Source organism: Excalfactoria chinensis, chromosome 1, assembly GCF_039878825.1.
Source record: "Excalfactoria chinensis isolate bCotChi1 chromosome 1, bCotChi1.hap2, whole genome shotgun sequence".
NCBI lineage: Eukaryota > Metazoa > Chordata > Aves > Galliformes > Phasianidae > Excalfactoria > Excalfactoria chinensis.
The window spans coordinates 58,250,250-58,275,082 of record NC_092825.1 but is presented as its reverse complement, the minus strand read 5'-3'; the positions used below and the strand labels follow the sequence as shown (position 1 = coordinate 58,275,082).

General features: G+C 40.9%; 1 protein-coding gene across 15 annotated transcripts in view; it reads right to left on the bottom strand.

Moving 5' to 3' along the window:
* Positions 1-24,833, bottom strand: part of CACNA1C (calcium voltage-gated channel subunit alpha1 C) — a 424,545-nt gene that overhangs the window by 179,976 nt on the left and 219,736 nt on the right. For all 15 annotated transcript variants that reach the window (XM_072360924.1, XM_072360945.1, XM_072360915.1 and 12 more), the window contains exons 4-5: positions 14,876-15,015; positions 6,231-6,370 (exon numbers count right to left, since the gene is read on the bottom strand). In XM_072360924.1, the coding sequence (XP_072217025.1) occupies positions 6,231-6,370; positions 14,876-15,015 (280 nt within the window). The remainder of the gene's footprint in view (positions 1-6,230; positions 6,371-14,875; positions 15,016-24,833) is intronic.

The window sequence follows — 24,833 nt, the reverse complement described above, 5'->3', positions numbered from 1 at the left end:
CCATTAAATCAAGTGTAGCTGAAGACTTTTGCCTTCAGCACTAAGTGGTCTTCAGATATACAAGTAACAAAACTCTTTTTATAAAAAAAATAAATTTCAAGAGCAAATTCAGCTTCCTGGATGAAAATCAAGCATGAGACAGAGGCTTTGCTAAGCCTTACATTAAGAGAACTGCGATGGTGAGTTTGACCTGACTTTATTGTCTTAAATCCTGTAGTTACTCTACACTTTACTACAAGTCCCCTCATATTTTTCTATTGTTGTGGTGCTTTGGGAATTATGAGACCATGCAGACAGAATCTACCTACGATTTGAAATTATTAGATTTGATAATACTTCTTAAAAAAGAAGAAAAAGGAAATGCTGCCAATTTTAGAGTTCACAACAATCTTCACCGGAATACGTGGACTATAGCCCAAACAATTTTAAGCATTGGTAAACCTTTTTCCTTTTCCCCTCAAACTGACTGCAATTAAGTATGCAGAACGTACCTAGTGCAGTGTCCCGTACATACAAAACCTAGGTTGAATTGTTACTCCTCGGGTTTCCTTGCTTTACCTGCCTACAAGACGGCAAATAAATGCAGCTAGATGACTTTGCCAATACAGCCTCTCTCAATTGGCCAAACCTTCCTCATCCATTATTATTTTCCTAGAATGCTTAGCAGCTATTTTCTTCTTCTTTATTTTTGATCTCTGTTTTTCTGTTGTTGCATGGGATGACCTGCATACTGGAATGACTCAGATTTAACAGGACATCACCAGTAAAGACAGGATACTTTGCTACATATCACAGTGTTCAAAGAAATAATCTGAATAATGTCAGGGAGTTTGGGATGGGGATGGAAGAAGACTGGTAATGAGAAAACACAACAATTAATATGGGGCAGAAAACATTGCCAGGACTGTGATAGCAGTGTGAGTTTAATAGAGAAGAGCATTTCACAACAAATGAGGAGCAATCATAATGATCAAATATAAAAATGTTTAAGTTTTCCATTCACTTTGTCTGAAGATGCCTACTTTTCACAGGAACTCAAAGTAATCATGGGTTTTTACAACAGAACCATTCTGAAAAATCAGTAGTTCTACTTAGTTATTTAAATACATGTAAGTAGTAGCCATCTCTAAGCCCTCATGAAGAAAAAGTGGCATGTGTTTCTTCTAGTGCAACAGACAAGTTTCCTCTCTAGCTTTGGTAACGATATCATGTTCTTCTGCCAACATAAGTCGGCAGTCAGCAGAAGATCTCATTGAAAATGCAACTACGAAGCACAACACATACTGATCAGATTATGTGGCTTTCAAGTTATGTAGAAGAGCTCATAAATTAAGTTTGGCACACGTCAGATAGGCAATAACTAGTGGCAACAATGCAGTTACATGAAGACAAATTACAAGATACAGAGGATGAACAGAGTGAATGAGGTGACATAATTGAGCAGTGTGAATAAAGGGGATAGAAAAGGAATTTAATAAGTTAAATGGGCATGAGTTAGCATGTGTAGGAGTAACTGATTGCCCTTTCCAATAGTCAGGAGTGATTTTCTTTTTTAATTGGATCATGCTTCTTCACTGCCAAATTGGATGCCATTTTTTTTGCCCTTCTCTAGAACAAAATGTTTAAAATAAGTTTTGAAATATTTAATAATGCAAAATGGAGATACAAGAGTAATCAAGAGAAAGCTCCTGCCACTGATTTGACTCTGTCCCTAGAAAGCCTAGTAATACTTTACCCCTGCCAAAGGAGATGCTGGGTAACAGTTTCCAAGACACTAAAGCAATTAAGGTTTGGTATACATGCTGATTTTGCACTTGTCTACTTATGTCCATCCTGGGAACTGTTTCCCCTCTCTCTCCTTTTTCAAACCAGTATATAATGCCATATTAAGATGGATGCTCAGTTGCACATGTGAGGGTTTTTATTTTTGTTTTTTAACTAGAAAGCTGCTTTGGTACAACAGAAAGTATGCTGAAATAAAGTACATGCTGCAAAAATGATGTTAATATTACTGTAACAAAATAGCTGAACAGAGCAGTCTGCCCTGCACATCAAAGATCTAAAGTTCTATGTCTAATTCTTGAGCTTGACTTAGCACTTTAGAACTTATATCATCCATAAGCTGTTGGAAATATTCACCGTTAATTTAACTGTTAATTCCAGGGAGTGGACTGCATTTTTAGAAGCTTGTTGATTTTGAAAACAGTTAATGATAATAATAATAATAAAAGAGGTTGCTCAGTTATCCCTTTTTACTTCTATTTTGTTTACTATCTGTTAGCACTAGGACAAGACCTGTGGGAAGTACCTAACCTCCTGCTCTGCAATAAACCTCACATAATCACGATAAAAACTGTACTTCTCACCCCAAATAATATTTTCAGGGAAGGAACTAAAAATCCTAATTAAAAACAACAACAAAAAAACAAACAATCCGTCCCTCCTGCACTGCTTAGAAATTTATGGATGCTTAAAAGCAACAAGAACCCAAAGACATTATATTCAGTACTTCTGATGAAAGCTTCTCCCTTGATGCTTTTCAGACCTGGGTACAAAACATCTCTCTTGTGTTTTAAATAAACAGTCCATTGCCTTCCTTGTGACAAGTGGTCTTGCAAATATTCATATACCCACGAGGAATAAAACTGTCATTTGTTCTCTTGAAGACTATGGAGTATTTATGCCCTACAACAGTCATCCTGATGTAGTCTTCAGGCTTTGTTGAATTCATGACCTCAAACCTATTTGATTTTGGAAGGCACTAAATTAATCTGGCATCTGAGACAGCTTGATCCTAACAAAGAATACCAACAGTACCACTACCTATCTGTCTGTATGTGGGTGAATTAACTTTTCTGCTTGCAGATGAACCACTTTCTGAGCTTAACAGTCCTGATTTTTTTTTCTTCTACACAGTATAGTTGGGACTTAGAGAAAAGGAATTCTTAGTTCTGATCCTAATGCCCTCCACCTATCCATCTGAAGCTCTCAGATATTCTTGCCAGCCCAGGTACCTCACACTGGTAGTCAGCATGGGACACAGAGAATTAGAAGCCAATTCTGAAAGTGTTAAACCTTGAACTTTTGCTTCTTTTTCTCCACCTGCAAAATACAGACATCAGTAATTTACTCTGGAGGCCAATTCACATGTTGATTCCTCCACTTCTGACAACATTCATGTGGAAACTCTCAGTATTCTGGAACCGGTCATTTATTCTTGAATCTGAGTACAAAAGATGCTCCTCTTAAATTGGATTATTTCTTATGAATTGAGCCAGAAATACAAAATTCACACAAACTCTTCTTGACTCAGAAAAAAGTGACTCCATTCTCCCTGCTCCCACACCACCTGCCAATCTCTCCACCTCACACAACCCATTTCCCAACCCCAATTTAGATGAGTTTAAGATTTGCATGCAAAAATTCACCATGTGCTTCCTATTTTTTTTCTTTTTCCTTCCACAATAGTGGTAATTAGGTCTGGATCTCAATCCAAACAGAAGGTGTTGGACTTTCCATGTTGAAGAAGGCTGTCAGTGACCCAGAGGATCCTCTCTTAGTAATCACAGTGCTGCCACACATGTACAGAATCTGTTAAGAAGAAACTGCAGTGCGTGTAATGCTCCTGTAATCTCAGATCAAGTCTGTGCAGGTAGTCAGCCTCTTCAGCTCGATCGCAGGGCTGAGGTGAATGGGATGAGGTTCAACAAGGCCAAGTGCTGGGTCCTGCACTTTGGCCACAATAACGCCATGCAGCACTATAGGCTTGGGGATGAGTGGCTGGAGGACTGCGAAGAGGAAAGAGACCTGGGGGTGTTGTTTGATGCTTGGCTGAACATGAGCTGACAGTGTGCCCAGGTGGTCAAGAGGGCCAACAGCATCCTGGCCTGTATTAGAAGTAGTGTGGCCAGCAGGTGCAGAGAGGTAATAACTTCCCTGTTGTCAGCTCTGGTAAGGCTGCATCTCGAGTACTGTTTTCAGTTTTGGGCTCCTCAATACAAGAAAGACATTGAGGCCCCGGAACTGTCCAGAGAAGGGCAGTGAAACTGGTGAGGGGTCTGGAGCTCAGGTCTTACAAGGAGTGGCTAAGGGAGCTGGGATTGTTTAGTATGGAGAAGAGGAAGCTCAGGGGAGACCTCATCACACTCTACAACAAGGGAAATTGTGACGAGGAGGACTTTGGCCTCTTCTCCCAGGAAACGAACAGGACCCGAGGAAATGGCCACAAGTTGTACCAGAAGAGATTTAGATTAGACATAAGGGAAAGCTTTTTCTCTCAGAGTGGTCAGGCACTGGAATGGCTGCCCAGGGAGGTGGTGGAGTCACATCTGACAAAACCGTTGATGGTTTCTCCGTCTCATACTGGACTGGTATCTCACTGTCTAGACTAGATATTTGCTAGCGTGCACCAGGCTCCCTGCTTCTGTTCTGCTGCAAATTAAATGCTTAATAAGAAAATCCACAAATGGGCCATTAGACAGGTTATGCTGGTACTGAGATCATATAAACAATATGGATATGAATTACGTGAGATGTGGCTCTCTCAGCTTCCCCTAGTCCTCTAAAAGGATTCAGCAAAGACTACTGCCCTCACAGATGATATGTATCAGATGGATGAATTTCAAGTAAGATCTAGAGTAAAGGGACAGTTTTCTTCTGTAGAGTATTCTTGCTTACATGCCCAAGGGACATAACTTGTTACTACTCTTGAAGTCTTGGGACACTTTTGAGCGGACAAAACCCCTTTTCCTTGAAGAAGATAGAATGTTCTCTGAAAGAACAAGAAGTATAAGGGTAGTTAAGCTCAGCCCACACCAGAACCACTCTCACAGCACATCCCACAGACAGCAGCATCTCATCAAGAGTGCTCCAGTTCACAGATGTTTAAATCTGAGCATCTTCCCCTTGCCACTGAGCAGACACACAACTAGTAAGTGCCAAAAAACTGAGAGAAGGGGATGGAAAGAACAACAAAACCTTTGTTTACAGTCAGGAATTAAGTGGGTGCTGGAGTAGACTAAACTTTATGAGACAAATCCTGCCAAAAAAGATTTTGCATTCTGCACTAACTGAAGGTATTGCAGTGTACGCAAATGTATGAAACAAATGACTACATTAAGACCAAATAATAGTGCCATTAATTTCTTTTATTAATGATTCGGCTCCTCCCACAGAGATTCTCACCTTTCATTTAAACAGTTTCTACCCTATATGGTTGTGGAGAAAAAGCCTGAAGACGTGACTGTGATATGACCTACTGGATCAGAAAACACACCAAAGAACCTCACACTTCTTTTAAATCAAATGAATCATTTTTAAGCTAACGACACAGCATTTATGGTAACCTCATTCTAGGTTTTTTTATGACTGAGGTTCGAAGTACTTTAACATATCAAACTAGCAGGCTCCCCAAATAAAAATAAACAAAGCTCTCTCCACAGCTCTTCTGAAGATTAACTCCCTTCCTCTTTCTGCATCACTCATTGCTGTGAATAAGGAAGACAATGACAGCTTTCAACTAATCATCTTTCCAAAAGTACTATACATCCCATCTAAAACTCTCAAGATAATCAATATAATCTTCCCGTGCTGTGATGTACATGTTCCACTTCCACAATAGAATTACCAGATTTGTAGTTACCCATACCTTTACTGTAAATACGAAAATGAATAGTAAACTTTTTAAAGTTGCTTGAGGACCTCCTCAGATGCATTAGAAATAATTTAAGCAAATAAGACATGGAACGTGACTATATAGTTGCCCTGTGTCCTGTTGATTCTAAATTGTTCCTAGCCATCTACACCACATAAAAAGAAGATGCAATTCTAATGAAGTAGCTCCTCTCCCCAGAACCAACACAAATGATCATACAGCATTTCCACCACGGTCAGGAATATATAATGCCAACAGTAGTACACCATGACTTCACAACTGCTTAAAGGATCTTTCGCTCAAAAGTTTGAAGCTCTTTGATCTCTCACTTCCTTTATTTATGAAGGTTCCACAATCACACCTGACACGCCATGAAATTTCCATTGCCCTCTTCTCTGGTCTGTTCATCCTTTTTGATTAATATCATGTTTACCACAAAGTTACATTCGTTTGAAAAAAGAATTCCCCACCATACCAAAAACAATCTACATCATATGCCACCTTCAACATTGCTTTACAAATTACCCCATCCTCATTCCATAGACATAAATATAACAAAAACATTGATGTTACTCACTAGGAACTCCAGACACCAGTCGTAAGGGACGTAATACTCGGAAAGCCCGCAGTGCTTTAACATCAAATCCGGCACCTTTTCCTCCTATTGAATTCCCCCCATCTGCTTTGGTTGCTTGTTCTAAAATTGCACTAAAAAGCCTGTAAAAAGAAAAGAAACAAGCTGTAGGCAGACAGCAAATCTTGGGCTAAACAAGAACAGAGATCATCATCATATCACATGAGCTATCTCACAGACCTGTGAAGAGTGCCACGCATCTCACTCAACATTCACATATGGTGGAGGAGAGACAGACTCTTCCCATATGCAATCACCTAACGGTGATGCCTATGCCATTTGCAAAACATTGACTTCTGGAACAGACATAAACATGACGTGTTCCTCCTTCAGCCCAAAGGTTCCTTTTGGCCAGCTGTACTTGTCTGCCTGTTGGTATGTGAAGATGTGACCATCTTGGCAATGTCTCATGATGAATGTACATGTGGTCAGGTTTGGAGGGCAGCCTACAGTGAGGACATACTCAAGGGAAGTTGAGTGGAAAGGCAAGAAACCACAAATTGTCTGTTACCCCTTCTGCTGCTAATATTTTGCTATCTTTATTAACCACTCGTGCACCCTGGGGAAGGAGTCATCATTCATCATTAACTAAATAATTAATTATCTGTCACTCATTTTACAAGGAATTAAGATTCACCGAGGTTGCTGCAGGTAGAACTGGGTTTAAAAATTAGGGCTCCTTCAAGGTGCACATTTTTAGATCAGAGAGTGTGCTCAGATTATGTGTTTATGTACCCATTTGTAAATCCCTTGATGCAGTGGCTATGGAAAGTGCAAAACTGTAGGAGTCTTATGATTAGAATATTTTATTATACCTGTCGAAGTGTTTTATCTTGGCTAGTAGGAGTAGCTGTTTTAAGTAGAAGATGTCTCCATCAAAACACATTTGAAAAGGTAGAGTATGGCAGGAAAGGACAATTTTCTTCTATGAAAAGGATGAGGCACACCCTATGTATTAATAAGTGTTTGATTTAATAAATTAGCTGTCAGGAAGCAGCTTCCATGTTTCTGGGGAAACACTGGAACCTTTGGGGGAGTATGGATTCCTCACGACTTTGTTAATAACGTTGCTTTCAGCCTCAAAGTCATAGGCTTGAACCCAGCCAAATTCAGTGAAGGTAAAAGCTGTTCCAGTCTAAATGGATGTTTGGCACTCTGCAGAAAACCTTGCCTGCAAGTGGCAGAGACCCCATGGCCCACAGCATGCCATGGAAGCACCAGATGTAACTTTAAGAAGCTGCCTGTGATGCAGGCAGCAGCCTGGATGAAGTGCCCTGGATTGAGTGCTGGCTGATTTGTCTCCCAGACACCGCAGTCTGCAGTGCCTCTGTCAGGATCTCATTATCTACATTCTTAACTGGCAGACTCCACAGAGAGCCCCCAAACTGCATGTAAAGCAGAGACTGAGCTGCCTGATTGCTTTGCAGGGAGCTCTGATCCCTGCAGTCTGCTTACAGCCTACTGATAGGGCTGCAAATATAGGGAGCTTGCCCTGAATAGAAAAAGGATTCATTTACTGAAGTCTCTAAGCCAACACTTTTTCCAAGCACTAAAACCACAGAAAGAGATGGATTAGTGAGGTGCAAATGTGAAATTAGTTTCTTAAGCAGCTTGCTTTTGTTTTTTGTTGTTTTGGTTTTTTTTAATTTTATATAGAGAGTCTTATAAAACTTGTCATCTGTGACTGAGGAACTCCGTACTGGATCTATTCAAAGCCTCAACTTCAGGCACTGCAGAGAGATTTAACAACTAGGTAACGAGTGTGGGAAAAACCACGTAGGGGGAGGTTGGATGCTGAGGCTGTAGGTGTTGCAGACTGTGAGGCAGGATGCAGAGAAGACAAAAACAGAGCCTATCAGAAATACTGAGTTGACTACAGACACCACAGAGAGCGATAAACAAGGGCTGATGTACAGAACATGAATTATTGGAACGTATGCATTCCTTGAACTGTGTATACAGACTGTGCAGAGTCACAATTTTCTGCTGGTCTTCACAATAGAAACACCATAGGTCAAAATTTGGTTTAATATATTTCCAGAAAGCTAGTGATTAAGCTCTAGAAATGTGCTCTACTTCTTATTTAAACATTTCTATCTTCCTAGTCAACACAATTCCCGTACTAGATGATGACTGACATTCCCATACAACAGTCCCAATCTCTTGGGATCCTCTGGAGGAAAAAGAATTCACTGAGAAAGATTTCTTATGCTGCTTTTTAGCTGTCTTGCAAGGTTGAGAAAAGAATGTCACAGAACTCTGGGTCAGTAATTACGCATGACTGAGGGTCCAGTCTCCTTGCTCCCCAGTATTGTTGGACCTACTTTCTACCAAACAGCAGCTCACGGCAGCAGGCATCAAGGGCATTTCTCCTGCCACTCATGCAGTGAGTAAACCATGGGCTGCTCTAGAATTCTGAATCCTAAGAAAAGCTACACATGTTCTAAATTAAAGATACAAAAGATACAACAAGGCAAAACAACTCATTTCTCTGGAGCTAGAACCTGCTTTTTCATATCAGTGCAGCTCTGCTGCAGACCTCGTAACCCTGTTATGTGCTCCAGTACTGACATGCTAAACATGCTATCTTGATATACCCACATGGAACTGCCTACTCTGTCAGGAATAGCTTGCAGCTATTGCTGCTTGTAGAAACCCACATTTAATCTCAAATTGCTTTACTCCTGCTAGTCTTACTTTAACACATTTGCCCCATGCTTAATAACTCATTAATACCAATATATCATTTATTTCACTCTTCCCTCCTTGTACTGGGCTCTACCCTGTGTCCAGTCTGGCCTACTGAATCTCTATTCCTCTCTCCAAATTTAGATGCCACCCTTTCCTACTGTCCTTCCTTGCTCCTCCTGAGTTAGGGTAGGGGCAGATCTATGGCTCAGAGATTACATCCACCATATGCTTTTCTGGCTGTAACTTTGTTGTGACCCAGAGTAAAAAATAAGACCCGTTTAGAGACAGAAGAAAGGAAAGTCTTCTGACTACCTCTTCCATCATCCTCTTTTAGGAGGAAAACCCACAACCCATACACAGTTTGTAGTTTCTACATTCTCTATTTAGTCTTCCTAGTTTGTAAGCTAATTGCTTTCCAGTCCTAAAACAGACAGATGGATGTTAAGCTACTGGTATAAACTATGAGGTCAGAGTCCTTCCACTTTCTATTTGTAGTGGGGGAAAGCCTGCTCTGCAATGAAAATCTGTAGGAAAAGGTACCGTGGAGCAAAATCCTGTTCTTTCTGTCTGATCTCAGTGGGAGAAGAGCTGAAATGCAGGCTGCAAGCAAGGTGTGAGAGGATTCTGTGCACACACAGAAATCAAAGTTTGGACAGTACAAAACTGCAAGCAGGCTGAGCTCTTGTGGCCACTGAAAATCTTCACTTTTTCTTCTTTTCTATTTTTTGAAAGAATTCAGAAATTGATCTTATTTCCTTCCAGCTAACTACTTTCTGCCACGCTAAACTCGTGCCCCCTTTTCATTAGGATATTGCACTTTCCACTGCAGAAGTGCAATTAACAACATCTTGATTTCTGAATTTCATCTGTGACTTGACTACACCTGAACTAAATTCATTTGATAGGCATGAACTGTAAAGCAGAAAACATATTTCTATCACACACAATGTGTGTATTGGGCACAAGACGCTTCTGTTTGTTCGATTCAGACCTACTCATGACATATGAAGCTGGCGTCACTGTTTCCACTTTCTCATATTCTTCTGTTTCCTTTCCTACTTCTGAAACATCTAAAGCATTTTCTCTTTGCTAGATGACTCCAACAGCAGCATGACAGGGCTGCAACCTGCTCTGCAGCTCTTCATTTCCTCTGTGAGGAAGGCATGCTCATTTTTAAAGCATAAAAAAGAACCTGTCAAGGGCCTCCAGAATATAAAAAGGAAACAGAGAGCCTTGTATTTGTAAGGCCAAAATCAGCAGAAAATCACAGCTGAAAGAATCCTCATAGGTATAAGTAAATAGTAAACTATAGTGATTTTTATTTTCCTTGTGCTTTGCAATTCACCTGTGATTTGTCAGTGCGGAAGTGTTTGGGCCCACCCTTTAGAAACTCCCCAGAGACCTTCAGGAAGATATACTGCAATCACATTATCAATCTGTTCTGAATTTCAGATCTTTACACCAAATACCTTTGCTGATTACCTTCCCAAGTAAGCCTGCCTTTCAAAATATGACACCTTTTTACCTGCAGAAGCTATGGGTCCCTGGAGAAAGACTGTGCTTGGTAGACAAATCACAGCATTGCCAGGAAAGGCAGGCAGTCTTCTAACACAACATTGTCAAGCTAGTCTTTTCTCAAGAGAAATTTCCTCCTAGCCTACTGGTAAAGGACATGGCTGTTTTATCTGAAAGTTCTATGTTTTCCAAAAGACGAACAGTAAAATTACAGGAAACAATTTGACTAATTGTCAGTGCTTGTGTGTTGTGCCTCATTAGGTACTTATGGGTGTGTTCTCTACTCTTAACTAATAACATTCTTATCCACAGAGCCTCTGACCGATACCCACAGAGACATTTTTCTTCAAAGTAGTATTTAATGGTATTGCTATAGCAAGGTCATAGGCTATTTAAAGACAAGCTAGAATCAAGCTTTAAAAGACTTAACTGATGAATAAACAGATCTCCAGCACTGCAAGAACGATAAGCTGTTATAAGCCCTCAGGTCTAAAGTGCATCCTTTCTCCTGAAAGCACAGCAGTTGTCTTCACTTCCTAGAATTAACACTTGGTCCTACACATCACCATGTTTCTCTTATTCTACTGACTTGTATGTTTTAATGTAAAGAAGGCAGTTATGCTGCTTTATCTTCTCAAGATATACCAAATTATAATTAAATTGATCTAATGGGTCTTAATTGATCTAATGGATGGGGCTTTGAACAACGTGGTATAGAGGGAGGTGTCCCTGCCTATAGCAGGGGGGGTTGGAACTGGATGATCTTAAAGGCCTTTTCCAACCCAAACCATTCTATGATTCTGTGATAATTATAGAATCTTTTAGGTTGGAAAGACCTATAAGATCATCAAGTCCAACTACCACTTATGACAGCTGAGATGAAACTGTGTCCCTAAGAACCACATCCATGCTGCACAAATACCTCAAGGCATGGGGACTCCACCTGGGCAGTTTATTCCAATGCCTGAGCACCGTCTCCAACCTAAACTTTCCCTGGCACAACTTGAAGCCATTTCCTTATATTCTATCACTTGTCACCTGAGAAAAGGAACTGTCACCTTCTCGATGTAACCTGCTTTAAGGTAGTTGTAGAGGTTGATGAAGTCTCCTTCAGCCTCCTTGTCTCTACACTAAACAAGCTCAGCTCATGTAGCTGCTTCTCATTACTCATTTTCTGGTCTCTTTACAGCAACTCCATATCCTTCCTGCTGTGAGGGGGCTCAAAACTGAACATAATACTGTCAAGACTGCATCTTGGTCTCACCAGTGCCCCATACAGAGGGACAATTGTATGTAGTAAGCAGTGTATAATAAGTAGATTGAGAGATGAATGAATTATCTAAAACCTGTCTTTTCTTTTGTTCCCTTAGCTTTCATCAGTATGTGAAATACTTCCCAGCTAGACTCTCTAAAACAATCGCCACTGAAAATGAAAATGAGGCCTGAGGCAGAACAAGCACATACAGCGGTTACCACGGTCATTTTTTTGATGCTTCTATTATTGCTGTCATGCTGTTCCTCACCTCCCAGGCCAGATAACCCCCTCTGCCCAGTGCTACAACAATGCCCAAATCATTCAGCTTTTTCCAGTACTTTCATCAGTGGTCCAAAAACGGTGCCACAAAGAAATGCTGATAAAAGCCTTGATTTCTGCACTTTTCTTCCACCTCACTTTCCCACTCTTGTGTGTATATATATATATATATATATATATATATATATTTCCCATGGGGCTTCCACTCTAACAAACTATTGAAATGGCACTGAAATTTAAACATGATGTCACTGAGGTGTTTCAGACAGCCCCTAGGAGAAGAAGACAGGGTGGAACAGGAACAGATGGCAATGCCACATAGATTTTGCAGAGGGCTTGCGGAGAGAAAAAAGCAGCACACCAGGTTAGGCTGTGGCAGTGTAGGAGAGAATTCAAACAGATAAACATCAAAGGGACCCATCTGGCCTTGAAGTGGAATCTGTCACTTGAGATTGTTACTATTTAACAGAGACCATGGGGTCTTGGCCATGTTTATTATGCTGTGTAATCCCTCCCCAGTTACATTTTTTGTTCCCTATCTTGAGACTGAGAGCTGCTGGAGGCAAGAGCGGGTACAAGAGCTGAGAGATGCAGCTTCTGTCATTATTGGCAGGGGAATTAATTTTAGCCTGTATATCATCTTGCTGATTAACTGCCTTGGAAGGAAAATTGAAAAGGACTGTACTTAAACTAGATATAATGCCACCCTGTGATTTCTGAAGTCTTGCTCTCTAGCATACCAATGGAAGAAGAAGAGGTAACATATGACCTCACTTTAAAAAGTCTTTCTCATAGATATGAAAAGGAAATAATCATAATCATAGGAGTTCTGTTCTCCAATATTTCTTCACTGAGCAGTGATTCTGAGGCACGTGAGATGTCTGACATTCAAAGGCAGAACCAGATACAGAATTGTACAACAATGACAGGGGAGGGGCTGGGGGGTTGCCAATTTCCAATTACTAATTTGCTATGCAATCTTCTGGCTGTGGGTAGGAATGAAGGGCAAAGGAAACTGGGCACTGCTGCTATGAGGAGCTATGCCCACTTTGAGTGGGCGATGTCTTGGGAATAACAATTGGTGCTGACTTGTTCTCTCTCCCTTCAGAAGAAACTTTTTCCACCCAGTTTTCATAGAATCATAGAATGGCCTGGGTTGAAAAGTACCACAGTTATCATTTGGTTTTAACTCTCCCGCCATGGGCAGGGTCACCAACCACCAGACCAGGCTGCCCAGAGCCACATCCAGCCTGGCCTTGAATGCCTCCAGGAATGGGGCATCCACAACTTCTCTAGGCAACCTGTTCCAGAGCTTCATCACATTTTGCCCTGACTGCAGGAAGCAGTAGGGAACCAGTAGCACAGAGCAGTTTGCTGAAACAACTATTTGGGACCACCCCAAAAATGGTCAAGTTGAACTTTGATTAGGAGCAGAAATTATAAGGAACACTGATGACTCAGAGCACCCTTCTTAATGCTTCACCTGGGAGTTGTACCTGAAAGGAGCCTAGTAACAGAAGATAGAACAACTTTTTGTACAGGTAGATAGTGATAAGGGAAGGGGGAGTTAGTTTTAAACTAAAAGAACTAAAAGAAGGGAGATTTAAGTTAGATGTTAGGAGGAAATTTTTCACTCAGAGGGCAGAGTGAAGCCCGGAGAAGCAGTGGGTGCCCCATCCCTGGAGGCATTCAGGGCCAGGTCGGATGGGGCCCTGAGCAGCCTGAGCTGCTGGATGGCAGCCCTGCCCATGGAAGGGGACTGGAACTTGGGTGACCCCTTCCAATCTAGACCACTCTATGATTCTGTGATTCTGATGCAGAGTTTCTTGGGAAAGAGGTGGAAAGACTGAAAGTTTTTGTGGGCGATGACATTCTTTAATAATGGAGCTGTGGGAGGGTGGGACCAATTACTCAAGAGAAATAATACCTTTTCTCTTTGTCTTTGGGGTAGTTTATTCTTCATTCCTTCCATTCAATGATCACAAATCAAAAACCTTATTTATCTCTTTCACTCAGCAAGAAAAAAAAAAAAAAAAAGTGGAAGGTTCTTTATTTTGTTTTTATTCTAAGAAATTAAAAGCCAAGCTTGAAAAACACAGAGACTGTAGCATAAAGTGGAAATGTGATCCAGAGTAGTAAACCTAGTCTTTAAAAAGGTTAAAGCATTAAAATCGTCCAAATCAAAAGCCTTGAGATCACCATCAAAACAGTGTGATTGAACTAATGAACTTTTTGTTGTTGTTGTTTCTGAATATGAAAACCTGAGATTTAAAATTTTCATCCTTCTTTATGAAAGAGTAGAAGTTCACAAGATCACAGAACTTATTTCTTATTAAATCTCATTGTTAATTTATGAATTCTACCTAGGTATTTTCCTTTAATATTCACACAGACTTGCAAATAAAGGGATTTTCTTCAACCATAAATGTGTTAAAGCACTTTACTTGCGCTGCTTTCCCTTTTTTATCCATTACAAAAAAGAGCAGTTTAATTTCCTTATCTTGCAAACTACTGAAAGCTTTGGGAAAGTCTAAGTAGCCACGGATACCAGAGAGAAAATGTACATCAACTGGGTGTCAGTCCTTATATATTTGCCTTAAGGTAAGTCATTGCTGTGCACTGAAATCAGCATGAATGATTACACCTACAGAGGACCATCAGGAATTAACTGTATTTTCAGACTGTGCAGTAACACTCGGTAGAACATGTGGTAGAGAGAAAAAGATGGATAGCAACCCCTTACATCACCTATAAGGGATGTTCCAACCCTCATACACCTTCATGCTCCCAAAGGTTCCCAGCGTCCCAAGATGTGCAGTGTATTCAAAAACATGATGCTGGTACTCACCCTACTACCACAATTATAAAATCTAGTAAATTCCAGCCATTGCGGAGGTAAGCGTTGGGGTGAAAGAGAAGTCCATATGCTATTACTTTTAAAAATGCTTCCACTGTAAAAATTATGAGAAAGAGATATTCCACTCGTTCCTGGAGAGAAAAGAGAAAAAGAAAGACGATGGTTAGCATGAGTGACAAACACTGGACAAGGACAGTTTCTGCTGTCAAATTCCACCCACACAGCCTCCAGCTCAGTATCTCATCACTTGGGTACATCTAACATCCATGACTTGCCAGAGGGCTTCCCTGCTCAGACTTACATATGCTGCAGCGAATCTGACAGGACGATGGCAGCAAATTTTGGTTAGGCATTTGCTGCCTTTGCCTTGGTAGGGACTGAACACTGTACAACCATGTGCACAGGAGGAGGGCAGAGGGTCCTCAGGCATGTGCCAGCACCAGCTCTCTGCAGGAAACACTGCCAAGTGCTGTCACCCCCTCTGAACAAACTGTATCCAGTTCTTTCCTACCTCCAGAGAGAAAGCGTTGCTGGATGCAGTGCTGCAGAGGAGGACAGGGAGAAATTCACTGATGCGTGTTTCATACAATGCCTTTTTTGGGATTCCTTTTTTTCTACAGCTAGGAATAGGTAAGGTATTGGTTTGTCACCAGTTTCTGATTTTCAGATCAGGCTGACTAACACATGAGGCATTTAGTCATTCCATCACAAATGTACATGTCCCTGCGAAATGAGGGCTGAAATTTAAGTGCATCCAAACAAAGTCACTTCTAGTGATGGTACAGTCCTATTCAGCACAAGCAAGCAGCCTTCAGGAGACAACACACAGTCTTCCATCCCTGGGTTTTCAGCCCCAGAGTGAAATAAGAATAGTAGCATTGCAGAAGTGCTTGGGACCTCCATCTAAGTAGGAGGGAAGAGGCAGCATTAGCTAATCACTACAGAAGTGTTGTGTGGCAAGCAGGGTGGGAAATAAGTACGTGAAAACAAGATGACAGCAAAGGGATACTAGGCCCTTTTTGAGTTTAAGCTACAAAGTCAGTTTTTAAGAGTATTTCTCATTCAAGAAATAAAAATCTCAAGTAGAAATTAGTACAGTCCAGGTAGTCTTGGTCATATCCTGTAGGACGTGCAGCAAGACAATCAGGCAGGCAGCTCAATACTTTGTCTGCAGTTCCAAACTGCAGTTGCCCCGCTCCTCTGTCTTGTGGTGCTGATGAATGCATGCGTGACACTTTCATGTGACACAGAAACATAAAATGTGTGAGTTTACATAAGATCACTTCGTCATTTGACTCAGTTGCCCATTTGAACTTCCTCCATTCAGACCCAGGTAATTAATAGCAACTCGCTAGCAACTCATTAATAAAAAAAAGTGACACTCATCCGTTTCCATGTTTATATTAGCATGTTATTTTATACGCCTGAGAAATTCCATCTGATAGTAGCAGGTACATGCTTACATTTTAAAATATTGATCTCTTCCATAATGCTACCACAACACCTGCAGTAATCCCCAGTGTTTACTACAAAGAACACCTTAAAAAGTATTGTTCTGTATTTATCTGATCCAGTTGTAAAGCTTCTGAACAAGCCCAGAATATAGAATTTGCCCATCACTGTCCCAGACAGAGATGGATCAGGATGCCAATTATTTTTCTGAACTCAGAGAAGAATAAAGCAGCATACAGCACTCGTGACTACTGCTTTAATGGGTCTCATTCCCTGTTCCAGTCAAAGGATTTCCTACAGTAGTGGGCAAGTTCTTCTTTCCCTCAAAAAAGGCCACCGGTAGCTCCAAGCCCACTCTCTCATTCGTACTGCCCTTGATGCTGCTGTTTGCACTCAATTCTGCTCTATAATGCAGAGAAACTGGCTCATGGAGAAATGTAGGTTCCCCAAACAGCCTTCCCCTACAACTTCTCTTGGCAGTCAAAGGGATTTTGAGAAGCCCACTCTCTTGTTTACCAGCTCCAGGTACAACTTGAACCTGACTGGCTAAACAACTGAAGGGGAAGGCCTAAGGCTGACCTCGTGTCCAGTGATTTATCTCTAAACATTGCCCTTGACCTCAAGAATCTGTGGGACAAACGCTGCTGCTGTGTCTGGCTCTGTGCTCTCTGTGGTGGCAGTGCTCTGCTGTACTGCTCTGCCCAGCCAGAAGAGCCTTTCCACTCCATGAAATTTCATTGAAATACCTATATTATACCACCAAAAGACCAAGAGAGCAAAAACTTGGGAAAATTTTGGGAAAAAAAACCTTTTTCATTATTTAACACTGCGCACAGCAGCCAGTATTTCAGCACCTAACAGGTTCCACTGAGTTGTTTTAGGAGCCTCATACCACGCTGTCACAGATGCTTGTGGGATGATTGACTCTTGCTTTGTTGAACCATGTCACTGAGGTAATAATATGCCAAAATACTACATGCACATGCATACATACATACATACATATATATATATGCACGTATACATATACAGCTACAGGCTGTTTGAATAAACTCTTTACAATGCTTGTGTTAAAATGAAGAGCTTCACAAAAAGCAGAATTATATAAAAGCCTCTGAAATGAACACAAGATACAGAATGTTGAGCAGAGGAGAGAGATTTTATGATCCTCTGCACTTAAATTAATGATTTCAGGACCGAAGGAAAAATACTGCCCAACTTACACAGTGCAGCTACTCCAAGGCCATTTCAGGGAGCTGCTCCCACTCAGAATCAAGAAGAATTTGAAGAGTCTACTAATTAATTTGTGTTCCCTTTCTTCTGTACATCATAAAACTGAAGAGCTGTTATGAGCACAGCACAGCCCAGCAGCAATGAGACAGAAGCAGGCTCCCAGGGACCTGGGTGCAGTCCCACTCAGTGCCCCCTGCCTGGGGAGCTCAGACATGACTCAGCCACCTGCTACCTCAGTTGGACACGAGAGGAACACCCCGTGCACTTGGCAGCCCCAGGACCATTAACCTGCCTCTGCTAAATAGGCAGCCATGCTGGTGCTGACTGCTCACTCCAAACTTTGCTCCAAGGAACTAGGCAGACGGGGCCCTAGTATTTCAAGCTCCTGAGGGACAAAACACCATGAAGTATCCAGAAACCCTGCTCCTCTGAGAAGGCAGTTTGGTACCATGTCAAAAGAATCCCAGAAGCATTTGAGTTGAAAGAGACCCTTAGAGGTCATCCGGTCCAAGCCCCTGTAGTGAACAGGGACACTCACAGGTATATCAGGTTGCTCAGAGCCCCATCCAGCCCCACCTTCAGGGACTGCCAGGGCTGTCTGCAACCTCCTGGGAGGGAAAGGAGATACCAGCAGCACTGTCCCTTAGAAGCACACATTCAAACCACAGCATCAAAAGACAGCAAACATTTTGGAGCTGAAAGAAAGAGGGCAAGGTATTTTTCCAGTTGTTCTTAGGAATGGGAACCACGCTAATGAGGCTCAGACTCAATAAGGATGTTGTAGGTTGCAGAATCACAAAGCAGGAGTTTCCTGCTTGAACAGTATTGATAAAAATGTTTCAAAAGAAAGAAAAAACAAACAAACAAAACCAAAACAAAGCAAAACCACTAAACCAAACTGGTAAACAGAAAAGCAAACTGAGCGGAGGAAGAGAAGTGATAAAAGTCTAAAATCAATCAGTGCCTGGAGCACACGTGTTCCAGGAATGGCACCACCACTGTTCTCTTTTGTTTTATTACAGATACAGGACATGAGCATCAGCTGCCCTGGCTGACAAACCAGCCAGCACCAGCATTGCCAAGAAACAATCTGTACATCATCTCATTCTTAAAGAAACAAACAGTAACTTGCTGCTGAGCCTCTAAGATGCATTTCCAAAAGAGGATTACTATATTAAGTACAAAGCCCCTCTAATCCCATGTGCTTTCTGAAGACGTCATAGGTTTGTTTTTGTTTTTAATTTTTAAACGGTACCTAATGGCAGCCTGGGTTCACAGGAGGAGCCTGAAAACAGGAAATCCCAGAACAGCACTGTAGGGTGCCTTGGGGTTTTTCTCCTGCCGTGAGAGGAGCAAGCAGACAAGCGCTGCCCTTGGGGACCCAGTCATCAGAATGACTCTATCTGTCTCAGACCTTAGCTCTTAAAACCCGATCCACCCAGCAGCACTGCTGGGTTAGAGCATTCTCATTGCAAGAGTTATCCAAGGCTCAATCGCAGTCAGAGCCTCGCATTTCGTACATCCCAGTCTAGAAAGTGTACAGTCTGAAATTCACTCAGCACAGGTTTTCTCAAACATTGCCCTCTGTCCATGCTAGAGCTCTGCTTATCTTGTAACAAACCATTTCAAAACAGATTTTATGTATTTGAAGCAAAGTGCAGCAAGCTCGTCACAGATAGGACCCATCTAAAGCTGCCTGTGCGATCTTAGACCAAGTTACGTCAGTGTCTGCACTACTGTTCCCTAGTGCTTCCCTAACATAAGGGAAAACAGTTCTTCAGTAATGCAAATATTCAGTTATCCAAGGAAAACAAAGATATTTTAAGGGCCTCTGTCATATAGGATGTTTTCTCATTAACTGTACAAATAGGCTCTGAGAGATAGAAGTCAGAGTGGGAACACTCAGACGTTTTCCTAGTAGGGAATACAAAAGTTTGCTGATGGGAAGTAAGGAAAGTGACCTGCAGAGCTGGGAAAACAGCCCTACAACTTTGTGCAAGAGATTCCTTTATTTTTGGATTACAAGTTACCATCACATCTGAGATACAGATATCCTTGCTGTGTGAATACACTGACCTGAATGCTACTGTTCGCTTAATGACTTCAACCTTCACTGTGAAAGAAAGAAATATTGACACAGGTTTGTTAACACTGAGTTACTTCTGAGTGTATTTGGTTACTCGGGAGATATTTTCAGCTAAGTATGCGTGAAAGTAGTACACAAATACATGAGGGAATAAAACTTACAAGTGTTTGGACTTTTTGGACTAATGAAAATGACTGTCATTGCAGAAAACACTGATTATTTCCATTTTTTTTTTTAATTAATAAAAATAAAGAAATGATTAGGTAGCATATGGTTGAACAAAACCTATTTTGCTGCTAATACTGGTCCTAAAACACATTTCCTTTCTACCAGTTCCTCCAAAAGAATATTCCCCCTCAAATCAAGAAGAGGTTATTTACCTGACGATGATAAAATAAGACCACAGAAAGAAGTGGATGGCTGGTATTTCACTAAACATAACCCCTTGTGCTAATAAACAGAAGTCAGAACAGTTTCTGAAAGCTTAGATTTCGAAATATGAGCAGCATTGCCTCCACTCTACTCCAGACAAACACTGTGTCTTTATCTCTGTCTTTTCTGTGAACAAAGTTAAATACACACTGAGTACTACAGAAATACCACCTTCAAGTAACGCTAGTGAATGGGGAATACTGCTACGTGCTGCAACTTTAAAGATGCACAGAATTAGAAGAATCAACCAGATAAACATAGAATTCTTGCTAATCTGAAATGAGCAACTATAAAGCAGGAATGTAGCACAAGCCAGGCTTTGCAGCTTGATAATTTATAACATGCCCACGATGCACTTAAAAGAACTTCCATGAAAGTAAATGGAAAGGAGGACATTAATAGTTTCGAACAATCACGGAGCTGATATATACGCATGGTCTCCAAGTGTTTCTTGGCAAATTAACAAATACTTCACACCTAGTTCTCTTGCAGGATCTAGTCTAAGCTCCTTATTTATTTATTTTGCAGCACGTTCTCCAGGACCAAACTGAAGTTATAGATGGTTTCAGTTAAGTTATATTTTCTGTCAGTGTCCAATTGTAGTAGAAAACCAAGGTACAAGGTGGGCAATTCTCTCTGCTAGGCATCTTATAACAAATAAATGAATGAACCACATCATTCTGTAAGGCATAATGTAATTACTGGAAAATTTACATTTTAAAAGAGATTAATGTATGTCAACGTTATTTGGCCCATAACAGGAGGAATGAGATTTTGAAACCTTTATACTGAAGAAGATTCCAAGCAACTTGATTAATTATGCTTCGAGCAGGAATTTGGACAAAAGAACCCAACGAAGTTCTTTTCGACCTATACTGTTCTAAGAGTCTGTTTGCATGTTTCATCATTCTAAATGGATACTTAGTCCTCAGAATAACCTAACAAACAATCACACATCAATACTTATCAGTTGGATGCCTCATTGCCTATCACAGAGATGGTCAAGCACTTGCTTTAATTATGCATTCAACTGAACTTGAAATTTGGCTTCTGGTGCTGATTAGATAACGTCTAACCAATATAAGATTTCTCTTCATGGTTGTTGGCTAGCAGTACTAGAAACCTCTCGGGTTTGCTTGCTCAAGATGCCTTCTTTTCTAGACTATAAAAGAATAATAGCATTCTGCCTATATATGAATGTAAGTCAGAGAAATATTCTCCTTATAGGCTTTTTTTTCCCCTTCATTGGGACGAAGAACTGAAGCCATCCAATGTACTAACACTGAATGGCTGTGAAGAAGCAAAGAAATTCACGTCCTAGTTCTTTTTGTTTTGGTCCACTACTCTGATTAAATTAAAATGAACTGTCACTTTATATTCTGATCAGACCAATAGGAGATTACCCTTCCAGAGGGAAGCAACATTATGGAAGGCAGCATAAGGTTTATGACTCATTAAGGATCTCTGGATAGGAATTAAAAGCTGGCTAGGTGTTGTGCTGCTACCATGCATAGGAATGAAATTCACTCCTAGAAAAGTTTTTACTAGTTTCCCTTCTGCAGTTTCAGAGGCAGTCCGGTACCTTTTCCAAGGTTAAAAAAGCCATTTGAAACACCACAGTCAATTGTCCGTCTACCAACCACTGATTAAGGACAGAGTACCAGGGGCATCCATTTAAATCAGAGCAGCTTCAGCATGACAGCCACATCTAATAGATCATCATAAGGCGTATCATGTCTCATTCAACTCCCAGAATGGCTCAGATAAGTTAGACATTGGCTTTCCACTATGCTTAGGTGTTCGGATTTGCTCATCTGTGCAATGAGAAATGCAAGTCTACCAACCATAAAACATCTCAGTGTTCATTTTAAATTAAAAAAATACATATTATTCATTTTTTTTTGTTTTGATTTGTTTTGTTTTTAAACACAGTCCCTTCAAGTCTGACCTTTCTACGCTCAAAATCATGTTGGAGTTAAATACTGAATCACGTACTTCATTGGCAAGCAGAACAGTATCTAGCCCATTTCAGGGGAATTCTATTAAGAAATCCATGTAAACAATACTGGCTCATTAGGACAGTTTCTCAAAGGCCTTCACTGCACAGGATACACAATCACGCTTGCTTTTGGAAATAGGATACAGAATCTCAGCTATGGCTGCACTAATGATTTTATTGCTTTGTGCTATATACAGGCCAGTTCTGGAAGTGACAGGTCTGGAGTTCTCAATATGTACTTACAATCTGATCATGAATATATGAACAGCAATTTCAGCACATTACTTTTCAACGAGTTTCTAAACTTCACAGTGGTAGTGAAAACGCTTTACAAAGGTGAATTCCTGTCCTCAAGAAATGTATTAATTTTAATCACATGATTTCAAGGGAGACTAATGATTCTTTAAAAATGCCTGGACTCAACATTATCATAGCTACAGTTTGTCGACCTTGTAAGTTTAAGCTGTCGTTGCATGCAATGTTATGCTCTGGAACCTTCATCTTTCATATAATCATTTAGGTTGGAAAATACCTTCAGGATCACCAAGTCTGAACAACCAACCCAACCATCAAACCACGTGCCTTAGTGGCACTTAGAAAAGATCACCGACGGTGGCACTAAGAGCTCACCAAAAATTATGTCCCAAAACAAAGCACTGAATTTCTAATAGAACTCAAGACGCGGACAGTGAGTTCCTTTGGAAATGTACACATACTGAGACTTTCTTCATGCCAAGAGTTTTTATAGTCCCCTCATAGACAAGGGATGCGGAAGAGTTGCATTCCACAACATTAATTTGACAAAGCATCTTTTCTCCCATATTTCTTTTTCTTTTTAATTTCATCTGATCCTACAAGTTTTTGAATAATTTCAGTATATGCCAGGTTAGACTAAAATACAGACTAAATCAGGGAGAATTTTACTGCGAATTTTAACATGGAAAAGATTGTCCCCTTATCACTAGGGAAGTCCGTAATTACTTTTTAGGCTGACTTTTCCATTTCTCTTTATCCCGTTTATAACTTCTCAGGAAATCTTTCCTAAATTGCCTTCCATGGGGAGCCCAGAATGGACAGACCAACCGGTAGTGTCCCCCATGCGGACACTCACCACGTGGCATGCTCCCAGGAGGGGACAGGACTAGCTGGGGATGGATGAGCACAATGAAGGAAAGAAGCATTCGGGCAGCTAGCATAGGATGAGAAGTCAACAAACATGAAACAATAGCCACATCCAGCACAATTTAGGCTCACTCTGAGTTACCCTCAACTACTGTAGGGCCAGACTAAGAACTGGAGAGACACAAGGGATCCCCTGCAGAAATCCTCCCTCAAGTCTTTGTTTGAATGCACCACTGAGCAGAGACTTTTCTCTGACTGACCACCCAGAAGAGCTCCTCAAATCCCACTTTTAAAACATTTCTGTCAAACGCATTTTAATCCAGTCACTCTGGTGCATTTTATGATTCTCTAATCTATGTTTTTAATCTACTACAATTCTTTCATAATTGTTTGTGCAGTGCAGCGATGCCTGACAGAGAATGCTTTATAAATAAATTGAATTTATGACTATGATAATCTCTCCCTGCTGAAATTTCTAAGCAAATAGATGGGTCCCACAATTCAGTTTTTCATGTTCTAGGGCTGGGGTCTCTCTACGCTCATTCATAAAAACACAATAGACACACATAAAAGAAAGAGAAAGAGAGAGACGTTGAACGTGTATGTGTGTGACCTTTTCTTTCCACGAGTAACTTAAAGGCATATTTAACATTCTGTTCACACTGCTAATGGCAGACAGGAAAAACACAGCTGAAGGGAATGAAAAATGAAAAGTCCTTGCAGCTTCTCCATCTCAGCCTCTGTCTCTCTTCTGCAGGGCGAAGGATTCAAGGTTTTGTTTACTACCCCTAAGTAAGTTCCTGTTCATTTGCTTGCTGCTTGAATGGACAGGGCACATGAAATGAGGTAGCTATATGGACCTTTGGCAACCAGCACATAAAATTCATTTTATTTCCTTAATGGAAGTCTGATTGGTAATTAAAAACATGACTGTGACCTGTGCAGTACTCAGAGAATAAAAATGAGCTTCATTTCCAAACAAACTCACAAGGCTGCAGTTCTGTATAGTAGCAAGATTTCTCCTGGGCACGGAGAATGGAAAGAAATGCTTCAGTTTTAAATAGTTTTTGCTAGGTTAGGTTTACCAAAATACCCAAGGAACTGATATCCTTTGCTGTTTTTTCTATTCCTTGGTTCAGCTGCCACCAACCACCCTGCCTACCCTCAATGAAGTGGCTGCAGGTGTTGAGACCCAGCGACTGGAAGCCAGAATCTGCCAGAGTCTGACTCCTCGTGTCAGACGGGGGCACTCATTTTCATTTCTTCTGAGACAAGCATTTATTTAATCCTCATCTGTGCACATATTGCAGGGGTAAAGGGGAACACTAACAACCTTGCCAAACAACGGCACCTTTCATCCATTAGGCTGGGACTGAGCATTAGGTTGGTGCAACCTCAGCCGGCAGAGGAGGAAGGACACTCGATTACACTGCCAGAGCCTGCAGCAGCTTGGGTGGGTGCAGATTAATGCAAGGTCACGTTGTAACAAAATATTTGGATTTGTTTCAGGAAACCCAAACACGAGGATCTGGGAATGTTAAATCATTTTTGCCTAGTAAAAGTGTTCAAGCATAATGTTCTGCTATTTCTGTGCTAAAACTCTCCGAGAACTTTCCCTCAGGGAA